This window comes from Callionymus lyra, chromosome 16, assembly GCF_982586985.1.
Source record: "Callionymus lyra chromosome 16, fCalLyr1.hap1.1, whole genome shotgun sequence".
Taxonomy (NCBI): domain Eukaryota; kingdom Metazoa; phylum Chordata; class Actinopteri; order Syngnathiformes; family Callionymidae; genus Callionymus; species Callionymus lyra.
In genome coordinates, this window is record NC_141833.1 from 12,569,391 (window position 1) to 12,593,391 (window position 24,001).

At 41.2% G+C, this 24,001-nt stretch overlaps 1 protein-coding gene across 2 annotated transcripts in view; it reads left to right on the forward strand.

Annotated features, from left to right (window-relative positions):
- The window catches only part of sugt1 (SGT1 homolog, MIS12 kinetochore complex assembly cochaperone), a 29,797-nt gene that overhangs the window by 4,988 nt on the left and 808 nt on the right, over positions 1 to 24,001 (forward strand). For both annotated transcript variants that reach the window (XM_087811166.1, XM_087811167.1), the window contains exons 7-12: positions 2,555 to 2,580; positions 2,825 to 2,847; positions 2,962 to 3,058; positions 6,859 to 6,966; positions 18,064 to 18,154; positions 21,555 to 21,727. In XM_087811166.1, the coding sequence (XP_087667292.1) occupies positions 2,555 to 2,580; positions 2,825 to 2,847; positions 2,962 to 3,058; positions 6,859 to 6,966; positions 18,064 to 18,154; positions 21,555 to 21,727 (518 nt within the window). The remainder of the gene's footprint in view (positions 1 to 2,554; positions 2,581 to 2,824; positions 2,848 to 2,961; positions 3,059 to 6,858; positions 6,967 to 18,063; positions 18,155 to 21,554; positions 21,728 to 24,001) is intronic.

The window sequence follows — 24,001 nt, forward strand, 5'->3', positions numbered from 1 at the left end:
GCTCCTCACCCGTGTGCACACATCCTCCCGGGAGCAGCGTGATTCATCAGTTCACGTTACTGATGTTTGTGAGGCCCTCGATGAGACTGAAGCGCCGTGATCCCACACATCAGGGCACAGAAACCGGAGGAGGGCGGCGGCGGGGGGGTTTAGAACACAACAAGCGTTTGTGTTTCCTCTGGGCGTCGAGCATCAGTTGTTACCTCTAGGTTTATATCAAATACATGTGAGATCCACACACACTCTCTCTTCAAACATGACCCCATTAAGACAACATTAACACGCCTCCTATCGTCTCATCTCGCCCTATGTGTGCTTCTTGTAATGTTGTTACTGAATAATGTATGACACGCCTGCTGGTGATCGGTGATCAGACTGGCATGGTCTCCCTGACGTGGGTGGACCAGTCAACAGACTGGTGGAAAAGCCTGAGGAGAGCATGTTTGCTTTTGTCTCTGTCTGGGTTTTTTTGGTTATTTCCACCGACTCATTTGCTCAATTTTCTTCTCTACTCGTGCACAGTTCTGAGTTGGGTTTGAAGCTCTGTCCTGGATAACTTCTCCACGTAGCTCCACGTCTTTCACCACAGAGCTGCTCTCAGTCTGTGTGCACAGCAGTGATGAGTCATTTTTTGCTTTCCAATCTGTGTAAATATTGCTCACTTGCGCCTCCAAACAACAATATAATGGGACATGAGTCAGAGTTCTGGACGGAGAAGACTCTCTGTGGGTCGCAACGCTGGCGAGTTAGCTCTGTATAGAGTGAGAAACGAAAGAAGTGTGTCAGTGAAGTAAAGGTGCGATGATGCATATCATGATTACAGGGGCAACGGCACAATATATTACAATATGTTTGATACTGTAGTAACAAAGATATATTTGTTGTATTGTCGAGTACTTGACTCTGGTGTTCCAGAATTTACAGACCACATGACTCTTGACAAAGTCGTTACTGATTTCATTTGTTCTGAAACCAATAAACATCCATTAATCGGCTTTAAAATCTGCTGGACTAGAATGTATCCTCTCGTCCTCAGTCATTTCGTGGGATTACATTGTTCCTTTAGCTACGGAGGATGTAATGACTGCTTCCATCTAGAGGCTTAAAGTTTAATTGTTACACAAAAATGATCGAACTTAGTGGAAGTTAGTCTGTTAACTGTAAATAAAAATGATTTAATTTTATAGACGCTCCATTTAAAAATAACCATAGAATACCTATGATAAATAAACTATTATTATTATTAGATCGCTTCAGGAATCCCTTATAAAAGAATCCTCATTGTTGATCTCCTTGGTTTGTTTAAACTTGTTCCGTTTTGACGGAGGAAAGCAAGTTAAGGTTGTTTTCAATTTAATTTAAATGAAACTTTCAACTGCGTTAAACTTTTGATTGGCTATGGGTCGGGAAATATCTGTTCCCCGAGGCGGTCTAAGTGTGAGTCGTTTTGGCGAGAGCATTTGGAGTTTAGCACCTCTGTGTTTAAACGGGCACTGAGGTGACTTTTCAGGAGCCCCATGAGGATTATGCATAAATGTTTGTAACGAAATATTCATTGTAACATAATTTACAAAATATCATTCTGAATGAAATATTATTCATATAATGAAGACAAAGAAGTTTTTATTTGTTCAGGCTTTTCCTTGATTTTCTGGAACTTGTGTTGTGGTATCAGTTTTATCTTGACCTTTAAAGTATATACTTTATGAATATTGTTTTGATTGTTTAAGCGCTTTGTGACCCTGGTCTGGAAAAGCGCTATATAAATATTACTTACTTACTTACTTACAAATTCTTTTAACTTATCTTTAGATTGCATATTAATCTACAGCGTCATCTGGTGGACACCTTAGCGATGACACTGCACACCAAATATTCACGTTTGTTAATTTTTGTGTTGCAATCAATATTCTGGGCACTAGATGGCAGCAGCCATTACATCCTCTGCAGCTAACAAAGAAATCCAGTGAGATCCCAGTGATGACTGAGGACGAGAGGATACACTCCAGCAGCTTTTAAAGCTGATGTTTGGACATATTTTGATTGAAAAACAAATAAAAGCAGTTACGACTTCATCAGGAGTTATGTGGTCTTTAAATTCTGTAACACCAGAGTCAAGTACTCGACAATACTACAAATCTATCCTTGTTACTACAGTATTGCAGCAAAATCGTATAGTTGTTGACTTTGTAAAATATTGTGTTGTGGGCTTCAAATTAATTTTTGATGCTCTTCCAGGCCACATTAAAAATGATAGGCAGGCATAGGTCCTTGAGTTTGACAGGAAAAGTTATTTGAGGTTCTTGGTATGCTAGTTTTGTACATCAAGTAATGGGTGATCGATTCACTATGTATCCATGTTTGAAACATTTGCATTAAAACTTTGCTTACATTTATTAAAAATGCATTGTGCATTAATTCATGACCTAGATATGCTTTCTGCATTACAATGGATCATTTGAGCATTTTGTTTTGGGATACATTATGATTCATTTAAGTTTCTCTTGTAATTGTTTGAAACTTTTTTTCTTCTGCTTTCATGTTTCCCTCGCAGACGAGATGCAAAACAGCGGCGACCGGGTGAGTTTCACTCCTCGACCACATGGGGGCACTGTTCCCTCGGCTTCATTAGCGCACAGCTGATTTCTTACGTTGCATTCTCCTGCTTCAGGACAATTTAAACCTTACTAAGCTTATTTTGTTCTATTTTGGTATCAATGTACTTTTCATGCCTTTTTGATTCTGCCCTCTACTTTTCGAACTCTTCTCCTCTAACTGTTTTTTTTTGTTTTTTTCCCCTCTTCGTTCTTAACTGGCCCTGCAGGCACCAGCAGCTTCCAACGTGAAGTGAGTGATGTTTTTTGTTGTTCTACCGGCCAAAACAGAATTCGCACAACCAAATGAGGGTCTTAATTGTTTTGAAATTAAATAACCGTTATTGCTCTTGTTTTGCTCTTGTAGGCATGACTGGTACCAGACAGAATCTCAAATCATCATCACAGTCATGGCCAAAAATGTACCCAAAGATGGTGTCAGCGTCCGCTTCACCGATCGAGAGGTTAGTTCTTATCAGGAGCCGTTGAGACGAGTCGTTTTCCTTTTAAAATATTCACTGGATTTGTTGTGAGAAATGCATTGTAGCAACGCCTGAGATTTGTTGTCTCATTTCGACTGAGCTCAAGGTCTGAATGTTTGAGCTGACACAAATGTGTCAAGAATTCCTACATAATGCAAAAGTCCCGAGTCTGACTGCATATTGTCACCGTGTGTAGTTGTTTATTATTAAATTCTAAATGTACCAGAACACGATGTGTTTTTTTGGACGCGACGACAGTCAAAAAGTGTTCCCTGGAGAGTTGGTTTAATGGCAGACGTTTGGGTCTGCAGGGATAAGATGATTGATCGGCATCTGTTTCTACTCTTCTTTACATAAATACTTGTGTTTATTTTGCCCAGTAGCATAAAAATACTTGCCACAGGAGACTGTTCAGTCCCTGTATTTACTCAGATTCTCTTCATGTGAACAAATGCACAACATTTTCCACTAATGCAACAATAAATTAAATCCAATTCTCTGCTGGAACAATCTGATTTTTTTTTATACTTTAAACTAGTAAATTTGAGAATATATTCTTTTCACACAAATAAGGTATTTAGAGTTGATGTTGAAGAATACACAACAACAGCTCCGCACTAATGGCCAGAAATGTCGCACACCACTGTGAGATGGCATCACATTCTCTTACTTGCATTTGCAGCAAGTGAACTTCCTGGGTCGGTCATTCTGCCTCAAATTGCACATCCTTGCCGATCCCAGTAGCATTCAATGAAGTTAAGGTCAGGACCTCTGGGAGCCCCCGCCACCTTTTTCTACTTCTAAATTCTGGATGTACTCTCTGCAAAAAACCTGCTCAGGACTCGGGACGGTAGCTCGGTGAGTCGAGTCCCAGGGTTGCTGAGTTGCCAACTTATAAGAAGTCTGCAAAGAAAAAAACTTCTATGTATAGGTTCGTTAAGGTAGAGTAGTTTCACTTGCAGCCTTTTGTTCTTCCACAATCCCTTCAAATCTTTGCGTGGCTTTTTTTTCATATGGGTCACACATTTTTAGCTGAACTGCACCGTTGCGTCACATGCAGTGTTCAACAATTCAAACGCCATTAAAAGTATGTTAAGAGATTTGATTTCGTCATAAAGGTTTTATAATAAACCTCTTTATTCCTATCAATTAATACATTTATGAAAATGAATGAAGGAAATACATAATACTGTGATGTAAAAAAAACACATTCAAATCATATTAAGCGACAGGTTTAAGGTAAGGTAGAACTTTTTTTTTTTTCCAATAGCCACAGAAAATACAGCAACTTTTTCATAAAAAATAAATCAAAAATAAAATAAGAACAAAAACAAAGAGAAATAAAGAGAAGATGATACAATCTAACGTTGTTTGAAATGATTGGATGGTGATCTGTCAAAGTCGGCTGCACCGAACCAACTCTTCTCTGTCGACGAGTCATGATAGAAAGTTTGCTTTTTCATGTGACACATCAATACGAGTGTGTTTTTAGGGAGTTTTAAAATCGAAACGCTTCTTGATCACAGCATTTTGAAGGGCATCTACCCCATCTTAATATGTGAAAGTAATCGCAAACCTTAGTTTGTGCCATTCTGAGTAACTATGATGCGAAAACTTGCTTCAGGAAATTCAGTTGCTTACTAAACCTGTTCCAAAACAATGAAGCTTTATCAATGTCTTCTTCTTATTTAGAAAATGTCTCTAAATGTTGTAAAGTTCTAAAAAGTTTAGAGCCTCAACAATGCGGTGAACTATCAACCGTTCACTTCTGAGACGCTCCGTGCCGACGGCAAAGACACCCGTAGCCTTCGCGAGCGTAACACTTGTGTGTTTTGAGTCGGATACATTACTTAACGCCGATGTTGATGTCGTCCTTTTTTGCCCTCTGCACTTCCGTTCAACCCTCCAAGACAATTTAAAAAATGCCAAATTTGGCACAAGTTCTCTCTTGAGTTCGTCTTCAACTCGCTGGCTTGAAAGTTTCAAGTCGAAAAGATTTAGATGTGAGTGGAAGACTTTGTCTTTGCAAAGTTTTTTTTTTTTTCAAAGTCATTTAAGTGTCTGTGAAGAATAATAAAGTAAGGGCGGGTAGCAGCAGTGGGTTAGCTCCTGGGTGTTTCCTCTGGGGGGCCCATTAGATGTGTCTCATGCGCACACATGCCACAGACCCAACTATGCCTCCAGTGGTGCCTTGTTAACATTGCCTCCAAAGTACAGATCTGAGAACAATTTACCCAATCCCAGATTCCCCAACCTCCTAATTGTCTGTAGATGTGAGATGTAACTGATCTAGGATCAGCTGCTGCGCCCCCCCCCTAGGGGAAAAAAAAAAAAAAGCTTTTGTCTTTTCTTTCCTGCCTTTCCACTTGGCTCTCGGCCCCTCGGAGGGGTAACTGCAGGGCCCCCCGGGGACTAGCTTTGTCTCTCCTAATAGAATAACAGTCTTGAGTTTACCCCATTTCAAAAGAAACTATTCTCACAATCACAGTCACTTCTTAAGCTCCTCGGTGTGAAGTACAGATAAGTTCATTTATTTTTTACTAGGTCAGTATATACAAAAGAAATTAAAGATGAAAGGCACTTATTTTCCCTGGTGGCTGAATATGCAACAGCTGTATACCCACAGACGGAACAGAGAAGCTTCTGCAAATGAATATCAAGGCTTTGATAGTTTTTAACAATTGCCCAAAAGCGACTGTAGTGCACTCTCTAAGCTTTTATCCCAAATGAGGTGTCTCTTTCATTCACACAGAAGGCTCGTGGCCTTCGCTCGCATCACAAGTTTATGAAGTTTCTGCCAAAATAATCCCAAGAACTGTCATTGTCTCTGTCAGAACCGTAGCGTTTACACAACGCGGCGTGTGTGTTTCTAAGGACTCGTCCTGTCCCTGTGGATCAATGGTCCACCCCGACAGTCCCCGGTGATTGACGGGTTGTCCGAGCTGTCCGCCCGTTCCACATCACCGGTCAATCCGTGGCCGTGGGGGACAACGGCAGGACCACTCCTGGACATCACACCACTCTCGCTCGACGCTTATTCTTGTCGACGGTGTCGTCCTTTACCCGCCTCGCTCCGAGGATCTCGTTTTTTGTGTGGAAGTGTGGCGACCAAGAGTGTCGATCTGTGAAGACTTAACAACATGACATTTTTCTGGTGATGAAATCTAAACTATTTTGGGTAAAATGTCATTCAATACAGGTTGTTTCTTTTATTTCACATTTAAATGTTGTGGAAAAAAAGAATGGTTATTATCATTTTAAAGCCGCACTATGAAATGTGGGTCAGAGAGTTTTCTAATGGGCGAAGTGGTCTTTTTTTTGTTGCTCCTAAGCTTTGGAAAGATCTTACTCTCTATTTACACTTAATGGATCTACTGACTCTTTCAAGAAACATCTTAAGACATTTTTATTGGTGAAGGCTTTTCCTTGATTTTCTGGAACTCCTTTGTTGTTCTCCGTGTTATCTTGACCTTTTAAAGTATATACTTTATTGAGTATTGTTTTGATTGTTTAAGCGCTTTGTGACCCTGGTCTGGAAAAGCACTTTATAAATATAAATGACTTACTTACTTACTTTTGAACATTAAGGTAGGAAACCTACTAAACGGGAGCCTTTCCGTCATTTTGTAAACGAATACCATGCGGTAACTTAAGATTCCACAATGTTGCAGTTGCACTGTTCTGACACCAGAGGGATCCAGAAACAACGTTTATGATCTGCATATCTGGGCTTTAATATATATTCTACCTTTTTTAATGAACGTGCACGTTGTCCTCCTCAGCTCTCTGCTTCAATAAGACTGGCTTCAGGAGAGACTCACAACCTCAACCTGCATCTCCAGCATCCCATCATCCCGGAACAGAGCAACTTCAAGATCCTCACTACCAAGGTAACCCTATTTTATCAGGGAGTTTCTTTGAAGTTCTATGAAAATAATGGTTTCAAAATGGTGTTTGAGTAGTGCTTTTAAACAGATGCTGAGAAGTGGATACCACAACAATGCAATGTTTCCAAAGATTCTGACTTACTTTGAATGCGACAGACTTGATCTATCTTTATTATTTTGGCATGTTGAAGTGAAGGTTTATGGGATACATTTTGCCCTGGATGTGATAAAGTTATGGCCTAAAAAATGTAACGAAAACAATCCAATTAAGAGTTTGAAACGCTTGGATTCTTGTTTCTAGATACAAGAGTTTGCTTTACAGATTGTTCAAGGCCCAGTTAAGTAGATGTTTACTCAGTTTGACAACGTACATGGTGTTTTGTCGATCAAGCATTCAGCTAATTTCCATCTTTGAAGAATAAATACTGTTGCCAATGGTTACATGTCAAGAAAACAAGAGCCGAGGCTCGGAATAGAAAGTGCTTTATGGTGCACGATGTCGCAGCCAGTGAGGTTTAATTGCGACGTGTCGGTAAGAAAGATGTCATTTGTGATTTGTTATAGCGGGTTTAGGTGATGTTTGAGATTAAACACTTTGACACTTTTTCTGCTGCTGTAATTTTAGTTTGAAACGCTTTTTCCATTCCAACGGCCTCGTCTTAAGATGCACAACTTTGCATGAGATGTCATTTAAACTTTCTAGCTCGCTACAATAATGCGCTGATTGCCCAATGTTAAGATACGCACTTATATTTCTTTATAATTATATAGTCGGCCCATAGCACTGTGGAGTTGGCGTTCATGGGTAAAAAAAAAAGGCTGTTATAATTAGGCCCCGTTCATACTTTGAATTGAGTCTTACATTTTAAACAGCTTGACAGGTTTAGCAGAGATTTTTTTTAGTGAGATGGATGACATTCCCACGAAGCAGAGAGAAAGCACATTTGTCAGAAGTTGAAGGTTTGAAAGTAGCAGTTATGCAAAATGCTCCATTATGCACCTAATGGCACATTGCAGCACTCTGACGTTGACGCTCCGAGCAATATGAATATAATTAGCAAATTATTTCAGATTAGTTGTTCCCATACCTGTTTTTGGTGGAGTTTGGATTTCCCCTTTTCTCTCTTTGATAACATTTTTTTTAGCTTGAGGGATGCAGGCTTTGTTTACCAACTACAGTATATGCAGAAAATGGACAAAAATCACTTTTTATCCGAATAATGATTGAAACACATGTTGGCTTAAAGGGGAAACAAATGTGTTGTTTTGAGTGTCTCTTAACTAGATGTTGAACCTATATTGTTCTCATCAGTATGTGTCGGTTTTTACAAAACTCTTTTAATTTAAATATTTACGTCAGAAAATTTGCTTAAGCCCCGCCCACTGAAAACTCTTGTGTTTTTCTGAAGATGAAATCTTGTTTACCATAACCACACCCTCTCGTCTATGATAGTTAATGATAAAGGTTTGTCACCACTCGTCATCAATCCCAAGGATCTCCACCTCAATTATTTCGTCATAACGGACTCCGCTCTCGTAACCTCTCGTTCGCCCAGATTTCAGACGGTGCAGAACTTTATAAAGTAATACGTTTAAAACATGGCCATGATGAGGGACTAACTGAATCTTGTAATATTTGGAACATGCGAGTGAGTCGAGAAAGTTTTGAGTTTCACATTAGTTGCCCTTTAACAAGATGCTTCGGATATTAGGGGCTAAATCGTGCTCCGTAATATCAGATACGGAATGAATTGTCTGTTATATAAATGAGCGAAATAAAAGCTAACAAGCTCAATGCAAATGTGATCATTATTTTCTGTTGCCACGCCGAGATTAACATCTTAATCCCTGAATAATTTAACGCAGCGTGAAATAGATTGTCACTACCTCTAATTTCCTAAAGCTTAAAGCCAGAATTAAAAAATAAGGGGGAAAATCCACTTTGTATTCAAGGCGCGGGGCTCCTGCAGAGACTTTTCTATATGTATTATTTGAGGTGAAGCACATATACACGCAAATCCTCTCTCCTGTATCTGCACTCTCGGGATTTGTTGAAAGTTTTTCTTCACTGGCGGAGGTGATTATGGACTTAACGAGTAGGTCGGACATCTTTTTGTGCGATACACTAATTAATAGGTGTCAGGCTGGATGCGGGCTAATGAGCTCAAGGTGCTGAGGTCGGCTCAAAACACCGCCTTGTTAAGGAAAAGTTTTTTGTTTTGTGTAATTCCGGACACCATCATTGATCACATGGAAATTGCTCGGCAACACGGATGAAGGGAGCGAACGCATCCGTCAGGTCAAGAGTTATCCCTCAGCAGATGTGAGTTTAAGGTTTTGCTTTGGTAAGCGCTGTTCAAGCCGATTCATAATCGTACCTACTTTTTCCTCAAATCCATCTCGCTGGCTTATTCCCCCCCCCCCTCCCTCCTCTTCGAATCAAACAAAGCACGGAATAATGCACTTGCTGAATTATCATTTTTATTTCCAAGTGTTATTTTTAGTCTCAACAAGAAGCCACTCCTCACACTTCAGCTGCAGGACTGCAGCAACCTGGGGATGAAAAATGTCCATCAATGTTGATTTAAAACATTCTTATCTTCTTTTAAATTCAACTGTGAAAATGATAAGAAAATTCTTAGCATGTGTAGCATTTTTATACGCGACCAAGCTGCATTGTTTTCAATTTTGTATTCTTGAAATGGCTATGATTATGTGAAGTATCCGATAAGACATCATATCTTATGGTACATACTCTACAACTGTTCTGAAGAGCAACTTAATGAGGACATCATTAGTGTAAGAAAGCTAAATAAACGTATTATTATTCTACATTGTATTTATGTTCAATTTATTAAGGAACTTTTGACAAAAAAATGTGTTAAACTAAATCACACAAGGGTCAAAAATCTTTTATCAGAGATTAAGTAAGTAAGTAATATTTATTTATATAGCGCTTTTCCAGACCAGGGTCACAAAGCGCTCAAACAATCAAAACAATATTCAATAAAGTATATATTTTAAAGATCAAGATAAAACTGATAACACAACAGGAGTTTCAGAAAATCAAGGAAAAGCCTGAACAAATAAAAACTTCTTAAGATGTTTCTTAAAGGAGTCAGTAGAACCATCAAGAGTCTGAGCCGCATTAAAGAAAAAGTTATATTATTACTATTTTAATGCCTTAATGTTGTTTCATTTAGAAAAATAAAGCAGATGTTCTCTGTAATAACATTTGCATTTGACTCTTGACTAATGAAAATTAGTTTAAAAAAGGAATCTAGAAAAAAACTTCTGTTTCATTCCATATAAATAATGTTTAAACACAAACACACATTGGCACAAAGTCTCTAAAAGCTAGGAGACACACGCATACATAAAAAACATTGTTGTTTACATGGATGCAAATACACAAACATCTTGTTATAACCAGTCAATGGCTCTTGTTGATTCAGTGTAGTGGTGTTTTTTTTTTCTTTTTTCTTCCCCTAATTGTAGTGTTTTGCAGGTCATGCTATTGTATTTTAATATTTTCCATCCCTGAATGTCGCTTGGTAAAAATAATTCTGACATTTAACAGGTCTGCGGTACAAAAAAGGTCGGGGACCACAAACTTCATATATAAATATATTTACTTAATAGGTAGTAGGAGTCGGATTTTAATATTGTATTTTCATTATTTGCGGCTCACTTTATCTTAATTATCTCAGTGTTTTTCCTCCTTCACTAAATCTTTGTCTTTACTTCATAGACAGTTTTACTGTCATTGTTTACACACATAACATCTGTTTTTATATCTTATATTCAACACAGGGATCATTACATCTACGTCGATTTTGAGCCAATCATTAGGCGCGCCATATTAAAATAATTAGTCGTCCAGATTTGGTCCCCGGGCCAACAGTTTAAAGATGTAGATGGTATACGAATTACTTCAATGACTTTGAGGTAAAGTAAATACTCAAAAAGTCTCAAAATAATGGTTAAAAAGTTGTATTGATAGTGGTAATAGGACTAAATACAATAAATTAATTCAAAATAAATTTGCTGACTTGGCCTTTCAACGTTTTCAAATTCATAGCATCACACCACTGTTTACACATTTAAATGGAAGTGTGTCGTACTAGAGTGTAGGTAGACGAAGACTAGTAACGATACATTTTTTAAGCGTTTCCGACTTCCCAATGGCCGCAAAGACGCAGTTGAAAGGGCCACATTTGGCCCCCTGACCATATAAAATGACGACAGCAAACCTCCTTTTTTCTGGCCACAGAGAAATGCATCGTCTCACAAATGATAATAATTATGACTGTCATGTCTGAGTGCTTCATCTGCTCACCCTCCTCCTTCCTCTCTTCCCTGCTGTCGTGTTTTTTCCTTTCAAGAAGTTTTTCACCAAAATGTATTCACCAACGAGATGCGTGACCTGAACCCCGGGCCCCTCGAAGAACCGCTTCTATATTTGGTTTCAGAGATTGAAATTTTCTCGCAACCTCAGAACGTATTAGCCGTATTTACACCCAGAGATTCATCTCAAAGCTGCTCCCCAGCATGTTTGCAGGCTATTCTCTCGCTCTCTCTCTTGAAAAAAAAAAAAGAAATAGTATTTTTCTGCGGCGACTCAAAAGATTTAACGCTTCACGTTACTTGACTGTTGTTGTGTTCTGAGCGTGATATCCACTCGCCACAGTGCTGAACACGGACTCCAAAAAAACCAGTTTCTCCCTCCTTTAACGAACCCTCGCTCACTTTCCCATAGCAACAGCGGACACTGCATACCAGAGGTGCACGTGGACTGCACCTCAAACAAGAACTCTTTCTTTTTCTTTTTTTTTTTCAGTCCAGAGTGAAGCTGATCAGTTACTTTTTGTGATGTTTTTTTTTTCGTCATCTCATCCGTCGCCGCTACCTTAACCACCTTCATCGCCTCCCCCCAAACTGACAGGCCACCTGTCCGTCCGTCAGCTCCTCGATCATGAGAACACACTCCCCCCCCCCCCCCCCCCCCGCCTCGCCACAAAGACGAGTCTGTCTGCAGGGTCCTCAGGGCTCCCCGGGCGCTCCTGGCCTCCACACTCCATATTACTTGACAAACACGTTTTTTTTTTTTTCTTCTTCCCTTTTCTCGTCCGTGACACAAAAACCTGGCGAAAAAAAAGGAAAAACGACACCTCGATTGTCCCGCTTCGGATACGGTTGCGTGTGTTTTTGGATTCTTCTCGAGCCAAGAAGCCACCGGGGGTTGAGAGAGAGAGAGAGAGAGAGGGGGCTAGGTTTCAAAATGAACAAACCCCTCATCAGCAAATCAGAATTCTCCAGATTGGCATGCATCTCAAATGAGTGTTTATGAAAATGCATCGCTGCAGGAGCTGTTGATTCTCACCCGATGTCAGCCCCCTGTCTGTCTGCGTAATAAGCGGCCCCTCACTCCACACCGTGTTTACGCTTCATCTCCTGCGCCGTCTTTTAAAAAAAAAAAAAAAAACAACTTAGCAGGGGAGCATAAGCATGGACGCGCGTGCACAATACCGAGCACAGCTTCCCGTTGCCACGTGCACACACACAAAAGTATGCGTTGTCGTGTGCGTGTCGTCGTCTGTAGCACATCAGCGTCAGCGCGACCTCCTCCCGTCCTCCACCGCGACAGACATTCCAACCAACGGGGGTCAACGGGACGACGGGGAGCCAATTACACACCAGTGTGTTTGATCAGAGCAGACGGATGATGTTGTGCACGCGAACACACAACACAACACACGACACAAACTCCCGATCCATATTTCGTTCGCTTCCAATCTTATTTTTGGGGGAATGTCACGCGGCAGTATTTGCACGCCTGTCAGTGTCTCGCATTGTTGATATTTATTTCACTTTTGTGCTTTCACAAGAAAGAGGAAGATGTGGCAGGCATCGGGGTGTCAAACACAAATGACTTGGCAACCCCAGTGTCACCCGCCCCCCTCCGCCCGCCCCGCCTGTGTAAATGGCATCTACGCTCCCACATATGTGCGTCTATAGACCCCACCGTACGGTCCGGGCCCCGGGGTTCTGAGGCGGTCCCCCCTTGCGCGTGGCCCCGGCTGTCACATCCGTTTACCCGACGTCGCCCGCCGCTGTCACGCTCACAGGAAGCACACGGAGAGACGCTCGCACAGCGCCGGGCCTGCCACGTCTTTAAAAGCCAGGAAACACAGATGTGGCAGCAGATTAATGTTGCATGGCCCAAGAGCACGCACACACACACACACACACACACACACACAGAGAACCTGCCACACTTGCTGTGACTAGAGGAGCCGAGACGGGAGGTGGCACCTGCAACCTTGGCAGGTCGTCTTCTCTTTTTCTTTTTTCCTTTTTTAGATGATGATGATGATGATGACTTGCAATGAGAGCGTCATTGAGTTTATAACTATTATGAGCCACAACACCAACTGTAACACAATTATCACACAACTTGAATTCCATTAATATGTGTTGGAGGTGTCGGGTTTGATTCCTGCTCAGGTGTGTGAATCATACGTCTTTCTATGCTTAAAAAAAACTGTTATTAAATGTGTAATGAACACCTTTTTATTTGTGCTAGAAATATTTGCTAAGGAATATAATGCCACGTTAACTTGGGTTTTTGGCATCGATGCAAGTGCTTGAAAAGATTCAGCAACCAATCCTTGATTATTTTATTTGTTGAACACAACTGGACCAAAAGGTCTTCAGTCTCTTTTGCCTGAAGCAACAACTGTCGGATTATTGTAGATCTCCAATCTGAAATTTCTCTTACAGTTTGCCACAAAGAATAAGAGAGACACATTTAAACCAGAATCATAAAAGCACCCACTTAAGAGCCTTTTGTCCAACAGGGCTTCATCCCGGCAAAAAAAACCTGACATCACAGGGAAAAGCAATTCATGAAAAAAACTCTGCGCTGGTTTTATCGTCTCATTAAGGTGCTTTGCTGGAGAAAAGGCATGACCCCCTTTGATTTGAGCCTCAGCTTTGGAATAACGGATTTGATCTGCCAGAGGATCAAAGGCGTGGAGCTTGTGGTCAGTTTTATAATTAGAAAGGCACCGAGCCAGTGCATACCTCCCCCAGGAGCTTATTTTTCTTAACTTTATAAAACAGTATTCTATTAGGGCTGCACGATATTGGAATATATGTGCGATATTCGATATTGATGTCTTGAATTGCGATATCATGCAATATTTTTTTTTCTTTTACCTAAAAAATGTGGCTGCGTGCACGCGAGGAAAACATTGCGACATTTCCCTTTCGTTTATTTCCGCGCTTCTGTGCCGACATGATTGTAGAAAAATATCACTAATAACGCTCAGTTTTACGGGATTTGCATCGCTTTCCCGAGATACTGAGCGACATAAGAGAGGAGCAGCCGGCGCGTCGTGAATCACCAAATCCATAATAAATCCCACTCCTTGTACACGCACACATAACCGTTTATAAACCTACTGATGCTAGCTCATTAGCATACGCCGAAGACGGACAGGTTTAAACTTGTTTGGAAGTTCCGCGATCTTATAAGAAAACAACTGAGAAGAGAGTGACTGGATCACTCATGTTTAAGTAGCTCATAAGTTAGTCTTACTTTCGTGTATATACTGAGCCGCGCTAAGTCAGCACACAGGCAAGATGTGTCGCCATAGCAACCAAACCTAACAAGCTGCGCCGCACAGCTGATAGACAGACCGAGACGTAAACAACAACAAGACATAGAATTACAAATTGACAACTCTACAGAACGTGACACTGATTGGTCAAAGAGGGCATTTAAGAAACGCTTGATTTATACAATAAAACATTATAAATGATCGCACATGTTTTCGATATGCATATCGCACGAGCCAATATCTCAATATCAATATTTTTTCAACATATCGTGCAGCACTTTATTCTATCAAATCAATCACTTCTGTGTTTCTAGAGTAATTTTTTGGCTCGAGGTACAAAGGTAGTCAAGGTCATGGCATTATGACTAGAGCAGATTTGGGGCGAGGTGTTTAAGTAAGCAAGTAATATTTGTAGAGCGCTTTTCTAGACCAGGGTCACAAAGCCCTCAAATGATCAAGACAATACCCAATGAAATATATGCTCCCTTTGCTTAAAATTAGGGCTTCGGAGTAAATCCAATAACATGTAGACATTTTTTTGACTATTATTGTACTTGTTTTTATTATTTAAAACTAATTAAACTTGTTTGTGTGCACCAGAATATACCAAAGATATTCTTTCCCATAGAGGCTCTGTTTCTTTTCATTTGTCCTTTTGGGGATTTTTCTTAGCCCCTATTTTGACATAAATGGCACCTTTGAACATCTTTACATGTTTGTGCATAGTTTCTTAATGGTTGACCTTGTTTCTTTCTGCAGTCCAGGCGGGCAGAAGTTCTATATCTTTCGTAGAGCAGTTGAATGCTTGTTCAATACAGGGTTGCAGGGGTTGGAGAATGAACGACAGGTGAGACACTCACCTACGCTCGATCACGAGTAGATATAGATAACAGGATCGGTAAGATGGAAAGGTGCAGAAAGAGTCACGCTTTCCTAGGAGAGGTGTGAGCGGTTCTTGCCACGACGACTGAGAGCCGCAACTGAGCTGAAGCTGAACCCGAAGGCACCGTGGACGATCCCACATTTGAGCTTTTTTTTTAGAGTTTTAAATACTTTTTTTTTAATAGATAGGGTTGTAGAAGGTTTTTGAGCCTTCCAGTGTTGAAATGATGCATCAACGTGACAATATTTAATTATAGTGTTTAGTGTCAGAACAGACGTGTCAAACTCAATCACAGAAGCGTCCTGAGGGATCCTGAGACTGATTGCAATATTGTCCTTTTATTCTTGGAGGCTTTAGTTTATATATATATATATATATATCTCTTGATTATCTCTGTGTTCCTTCATCGAACACTCATCAAGCAAAGGTTCTTTCTTCCATCAGTTTTACTCGTGTATATGAAGTCTCTTTATAATAATCTTAGTGACTCATCTTAATAGTTATAAACGCACAATTTCGTTTGTATTCTATTATTTTTATTTAATAATTGGCATCAACATGAACAACAACAATTTGATGGAACCCTTAAAATGACTCTGGTCCAGGTTTGAACTGCTGTTTTTCAACCTGTGTTAGGCAGCAGAAAAATGTGTTTAAAAGAAAAATGAAGGCATCAGAGGGATTGTCTTAGCCATTTTATTAAGGTATATATAAAAACCTTATTTTTGTTAGAAAACAGAATTTCCTTCATTCGTACCGAAGCGGCGAAAATGCCATGTCACATCAACAACCCTTGAAAAGCTTTTAGTGCAGAGTGTATGAGGCAGAGCTTTCACAAGAATCCATTAATTACCTCTTTCATGGAGGTTTTGTTTTCACCGGCGGGTCCGTCTGTCCGTCTGTCAGCGGGATTATGAGGAAACTACTGGACCAGGTTTCCATTTGGATTTGGAGAAAAGCACATTGTGGCTAAACTCATTAATTTCCCTCGACTTTCTTTGGATTAAGGAGGAGATTAATTTGCGCAATTTAGAAAAAATACTATTAAAACAAAAGTTGTTTTTTTGTTTTTTTGGAGCAGCAGGGTTTTGTGTGAAGCCAGAAAAAGGACATTATGACCTTTTTATAGTTGATATTGTTTGGGCCTCTCGCTGCCCCGAAGATAAACACCGGCTGCGTGAGAAATCAATGCTGCGATCTCAGAGATATTTAAGGGTCAGCGCGACTATCAGGAGTGGTTTAAGTTTCAGGGGAGAGTCTGGACGTGGGCGAGAGATTGCGGATTGTTTGAACGAGGACGTTTGAGGGCAAAGATTTTTGCTGTTTAGGTCCAGCGTCCAGCCTACAATGCACTTCTTTTTTTTTTCCGCCTCAGGAGTAGAAGCGACTCATCACTTATCGGCGGGAAAACAAATGAGGCCCCAAAAATAACTCCTCCCGGCCCGGGGTTCAGCTAATGTGTCACACCTCTGCAGCAATAGTGGGGCAGTTAATTGTTTTGTCATTTGTTATCCGTCTGCACGGCGTGTCCTTACGTTAAGTGCTTTTCAAGAAGATTCCCTTTTTTTTTTCTCCTCCGCGTCTTCATTTTGAGAGATGAATCTGCATCAGTCGGGCAGTGACCTGGACGACTCTCGGCGGCGGCGGCGGGGGGAAAGCGAATCAGTACCCAGCACAGGTGCGCCGCTGAGCACGTCCCTTTGAGGAGAAGAAACTGCTGACGCACCCGAACTGCTCTTTCTTTTCTTTTTCTTTTTTTCCTCCTCCCCACTACGTGCCCATCACCTGAGCCGAGAAAGTAACGGTGATGGCGCCGTTATTTCCCCTCGATCTGCCCCCTCACTCTCCTAACCTTGTCTATCACCGGATTGCTAAACCCCCCCCCCTTACCCCAACCCCCCCCCCCCCCCCCCCCACACACACTCTGGCGCCCTCATAAATGAGTCATTGCATCGCCCAGCCGAGCAGAAATGTTCCTTAATTGCGCCGACATAAACCAGCCCCTGCCGTTCACGTGCCCATGTCGCACAAATCAAACACGCTCATCATTAATGGCTGATGGTGTGGAAGTTGAAACGGGGAGGAGGAGGAGGTAAGATGGAGGTGGGGCGGGAGGGGTCCTGTCGATGTGGCTTAACGTAAAGGACATGTGTCCACTTCTGCCTTCATCCCCCATTATTGTGCCCCATATATCCCGCCTTCTCCCGGTGTAATGATTTGGATCAGATGCCGCTGTGTGGAATTAGGATGCCTCCCCGCCTCCTTCTCGCTCTCACACTGGCCCCTGGCTGACAGGCGTCTCGTTAGTGCAGTATGTCTGTCAGCGAGGTTTGAGATTGAGCTGTGCCCTCGCATATCCCTGATGTCTCTTTTTTTCCTCCCTCTCTCCCTCCATCTCTCCCTCCATCTCTCTTTCTCTCTCGCACACAGTTGACAGCGGTTCTGAAAAATCACTCTCTCCGGCCTCAATAATGATCTGATGTTTTGTACTTTGGAGATGCCGCTGAAGTGTTATTTTTGGTCCCAAAACTAGAGAAAAGCATTTTGTTAAACATTGTTCCCCCCCCCCCCCTTTTTTTTTCCTCCCGTCAGGTGGAGATGAAGATGAAGAAGACAGATGCCATCAGATGGGAGAAGCTGGAGGGAGAGGGACAAGATTCCAGCATCAAACACTTCAATCCCAGTCAGTCCGCAAAAAAAAGCTTCTGCATTTTTTTCTTTTTTTTCTGCTGTCTACTGCAACTCTGCTGCTCTCATCCTCCACTTTCTATCCTTCTACCCGAGAAGATCAATATAAGCTCCAGTGTTTGTCTGTTGTGGACTAAAAAAACGAGAGTGGGCAGCCGAGTCTTTCATTAGACTGACGGCCCAAGTAGGTATGACAGAAACTATGACTCACGTTTTTTTTTTTTTGAGCCCACACGTTCCAATAACTTGGAGGATTAATTACTTGCATACGTGAGTGAAAAAGGGAGGAGATGTAAAGGAAAAAAGTGGGTAGCCACTCTATCCTCATGACCTTGAGAACGCTCATACATGCGCCGACTACTGTTCCATTTTTTTTTTCTGACTGGATCGTTGACATCTGATGTTATTGGATCAAGCTGATGTGTGTCCACACTTGGCCTGAATATGTCTCCTGCACGTCTTTTCTTGCTGTATTTATGTAAATCTGCGTCTGGATTACATCCATCGCCCTCCCCCTCCATCTCTTGTTGGGGGTTCACAAGCCGGCGCGCTGCCCGCAATCCAAGGAAATATAGAAATCAAATCACAATGTTGCTCGCCGGGCTTTCGGAGAGACAGATGATTCAGTCAAAAACATGCGCGGAATCCTGTTCGTCGCGGTCCAGGAATGAATCCGCGGCTGATTAAATTGACGCCGGTTCGAGGAATTGAACTGAAATCTTTGGCCGACGATTCCGCAGCAACTCACTATTTTTTTTTTTTTTTTATGAATTCTAATAAGACTTGTTTAGGCTCCGCGCTCAAAATGAGTTTTGGCGCCGGAAAATATTGAATCGATTCGTCCTCCGGGGGCCTGATTTGCTAAATTCCTACGTATGGATCGCGAGCGCTTGGAATGTTTGGTGATTTAATGAGGAATTAATTGACAGCATGTCCGGAGGGAGGAGGACGTCAGAATTTTAATGAGGTTTCATCTCCATCCTAGACGGACAAAAGAACGCCCAGTGCAAAATGGCTTCTTTTTTTTTTTCCGCAGCGCAGGAGATGATGTCGGGGAAAGGCAAACAAACACATTGTTCGGGATGCATCAAAGCTATTTTGAATATTTAATAACATACAGGATTAATTAAAGCTTAATGTGGGAGAGTGCGGGTAACAAGTCGATGATGTTTCGCACAACTCGCAGAGGATTTAGGCGAAGAAGGAACTGCTGGAAGACAATTCGGGCCGTTGTCACTTTATAACTTGTAGTATTATAAACTTCCTTTTCTCATTATGATGCGTTTATTTTTATCATTATCGTGTGGCTCTGCTTCAACAACACATCTCAGCAGGTGCTTGTGTTTCTCAAGCATTCATTACGTTTAAATGTTTTGTTTTGAGACCGGACGAACCCACTCATTTAGAGGCTCCACTTAGAAATTAGAAATCTTGAATCGACTCAGGTTTTCCAAGGCTGCTTTATTAGGGGATTAGAATCCAGCCGGATCTTTCAAGGTGAGCCTTTTCTTTATTTTGTTAAAAGATCCAAACCCAAGTGCCTCATTTAGATTCTCTGAGTGTGATGACGTGGATGTATGAAGAGCTTTTCCCAACTACTTTCTGGTCATTTCTGCAGCCATCTCTTTAAAACACCTTTTATGAATAGGAAATGTTTTGCAGCAAAATGCTGAAAGAGAAAATGGCCACCAACATTTAGAATGATCAGAGTAAAGAATGGGGATAATTGGAGGTGAAGAAGAAAGTGCAGGCTGGGTGGAACGGGTGGAAATTATGGGCTAGAGTACAAGGTAAGCTTTTACAGGACGACAGTAAGCGATCCATAGAAGACAAAAAGACAGAACAATGAAAATTAATCGACTAGAACCAACAAAGGGTAAAGTACAGCTTGGGGGCCACATGAGGGTCCTTTGACTGTCGCCCTTGTGAGGTCAAAGCTCATGTAGAAACAAAAAAATGTATTTATTTAATTCATCACTAGTGTCTTCATATTTGTATTTGAGTATTTATTGCACTTCCAAAATAGAACAAAAGAACAAGGCTTTAAAAGAACTGAGGACTCCCTTAAAAAGATGTTTCTAATCTCAATGGGACATTTCCATGTTAAATCAAAAATATATAATTTTACCTTTGTGTTGTCTCTTGGTCAAGATGAACGACCTTCACCAACGCATACGTATTTAAAGAAGCATCTTGACCCTCAGACAACACAAGGGAAACTTTAAACACATTTGTTTTCGGGCTTTCAGGTCACATTGACCCAGAGACAACACAAGGATTAGGTGAATATAAAAAAGTTTGAGCAAAAGTTGTTCAACAGTTATATGAAATATAAGATATATGAAAAACAATAAAAAATAGTTTTTTTTCTTATATTTAGCTTGATTATAGTAATTAATTTTGTTTTTTTTATATATATCTTTATACATTTCGTTTTAAATATACTTTTCAACAGCCACTGTATAAAATGTGGCCCCTGAGGAAACTTAATAGCCGACCACTGAATACAACCAGTAGCCCTTCTAAAGGATTAATTAAGTACAATATTCTCTTTTGACTTCCCACTAACTTTAGACCCATCCCCAGCAGATTGGCCTGCTTTTTAGACACCACTTGAGAGACCAGGGAAGTTGTTCTGTCACCAAACCAACAACCACTCTTGTGCCAGGAGAGCAACAAGTGTTGACAAATTGTATTCGTTGGGATTGCAGCTTAAGTTTGAAGATATCAGTTAGATGGAAAAACTCAAGGTCAGAAATGAATATGTCCGAGAGAAAGATCTTGTGGATGACGAGAAAGATTTAGATTGTATGGTTTGGACACGAAACAAAAAGAGATAGTTGGATGTTCAGTGCAGACAAGAACAAGGTCAACGGAATCCATGCTATGACGGGACAACGTGATTTTGTTTGAGGTGAAGGACCTAAAGTGGCAAAAAAGAAGGGATGACGAGGAAGTGTTGGCGATGCAAGTTCCAGTGTTGGAAGAGAATCTGGATGAAATAGGATTGAGTTTGAGAATTCCGTCGATCAATCAGTGTGAGACGTGGACATGAAAAAAGGCTTTCGCTGTGCAGCGCATTTTTAGCTGGTGGGCTTTGCCGCCACGCTCAAGGGTATGTTGGCAGCACCCTGGTGCTGGAGAGGAACTGGCTCCGCTCCAGCAAATCAGTCCACGATCCATTGATGTGATTCCAGCAGCCATTTAGTTTCATATTTGGGTTTTTGGCAGCAGCTAATAAAATAGATCAACTTGTATATTTACTCTCATGAGGATCGTCTCGGTTCATTGATCGACTTGATCTGCAAACACGTCTTTTCATCTGCGTCGACCGTCCGATAAGAACCGGGCTCGTCTTCTGAAGCCATCTTTTTTTTTTCCCCCCTCTTCTGCAGACCAGTACCCCACGTCCTCCCACTACACCCGCAAGTGGGACAAGCTGGCGGTGGACATCGGCGAGGAGGAGAAGAAGGAGAAGCTGGAGGGCGACGCGGCGCTCAACCAGCTCTTCCAGCAGATCTACACGGACGGCTCGGACGAGGTCAAGCGCGCCATGAACAAGTCCTTCGTAAGTGTTCCTCCATCAACACTCATTATCGCTTCAAAACAAAGATGTTTCGAGTCACTCGAGAGGATGAAGGCGACGGCGGGGCTGCGATATCTTTCATTGCGGAACATCAGACGGAATATTCAGTCACAATAAAACGCGTTCAAAGGGAGACAAGTGACGCGTCGTCGTTAGTTTAAAGTAATTAATAGTTTTAAGAATCAGATAAAGTTTCTTTTTCTATCCACTCCAAGACGGGGGGAAGGAATGAAAATATGATTAAAGCCGTTTTCTCAGTGACCCAGTTTTCGGGGGTGCTTGAAACACAAGTCGCTGATTTGCTTGTGTTTGATTAATAGCTGAGACCGTCTGTGTTTTTTGATGGAAATCAATCAATGTGAATAATAACAAGTACTTTATAAATGCCAATTGAAGTAGAAACGAGCAACTTTTTTCAACACACAAAGACAAACAGACGGCTTTTATCATGCAGTTGACTCCGGTTATCTCTTGAGTCAAATACAAAGATAATTTGATTGGATTAAGTTCTGCTTATAGTCTCTTACGGATGACTGAGCTTCTCCTTTTGATCTTCATCAGTCAAGACGTTTAGATTCGGCGAATAGTTTCGAGTTCACCTCGCGGTTTCTGTAAAGTGAACTACTGGACGACATCTTTTACCGTCCGTTAGACCCCACTTAAGCCGAGGGCGTCTCATCTTTCACGCTGGAAACCGTGACATCAGACTTGATTGAGCCGATCGTCATTGAGCGAGCGCTGAAGGTCAGTGGACGACGTCTCCTCTCGCCAAACTTCATCTAGAGGAAGCCATAGCCATGGTACCAAAAAGCAAAAAAATTCATCCTGTTCTAAAGGAAGACACCGTATCTAATTGGTCACGGTCGACATGGCATCCTCGTTGGTCATCAGAAGTTCTACTCTTAAGCTCTACTGGTTGACCGGACAAAAATGATGACCCTGTAAAATATAAATATAATATATATATATTTTTTATCCAATATTTTACAACATAAAATATAACATTTGAATACATTTTTTTTAAAAAGTACTTGCACACGTTTAAACGTTGTTTAATTGATTGAAAATGAGTTCATAACATTTACTTCAGCGACTTTTTAAAAAGCCAAATCAGCTGTTTTGATTGACAGCGGCAAAGGAAGCGGCTCATTGGTTAATTTTTTTAAACTTGTGTTGTGTGACAGTGTAAGTAAGTAAGTAATTTTTATTTGTATAGCGCTTTTCCATACCAGGCTCACAAAGCGCTTAAACAATCAAAACAATATTCAATAAAGTATATACTTTAAAGATCAAGATAAAACTGATAACACAACAGGAGTTCCAGAAAATCAAGGAAAAGCCTGAAAAAATAAAAACGTCTTAAGATGTTTCTTAAAGGAGTCAGTAGATCATCAAACACAGAGTTAGAGGAAGATCGTTCCAAAGCTTAGGAGCAACAGCCTGAAAAGATTTCTCTCCTCTGGTCCTGAACCGTGTTCAGGAACCATCAGTAGATTCTGATCCACAGACCTCAGAGCCCGAGCTGGGGTGTAAGGCTGGATCAGATCACTGATGTAAGGAGGAGTCTGACCATGAATAGATCTGAAAGTAAGAACCAGAATTTTAAAGTTGATCCTGAAAGAAACTGGAAGCCAGTGTGACAGTGTACATTTGTGAATGTACAATAAAACACTCTGGTCAAATTGCAAAGTACAAAACAAGCTACATATACGAGTAAACTGATGACTCATCAGTTCTCAAGACCCAAAAATAGCTTTCGGTGCGACCTTGGCATCTTGTTAGCATGCTAGCTTAACTCTGTGGTTTTTAAGTGTCCTCCTTAGACCCCAAACGGACGCTTTTGATTGCGTTTGAAGGTAGAAAAGATAAATCCAAGTATATGACCAGCCGCTAGCAAGTAAACATTTGTTTGCCTTCCCAATACCCCCGGTGAGAACCCGCTCCTAGCCCCGGTCGTAAAAACCAGCTGCAGTCCAGATATCTCCCGGGCCTCCTCCGGGGCAGGGTCGTAAACGGCGCAGCTTTCTAGGAAACGCTCCGGCACTAAATAACGAGTCAGCGATTTATTTCACTTAAGCAATTATTCACTTCTGGAAGCCAAGAAAGACTAATTAAATGCACGGGAGAAAAAAAAAAAGCTGAAATGAGAACGTATCGAAGGAGGCCTTTTAATTGGCCGGACGAGCAACTTTTTAAGAAAAGTTTCCGAAGAAGTTGAAAGCGGCGGCGGAGGGGAGCCGGGGCACTTCAAAAACC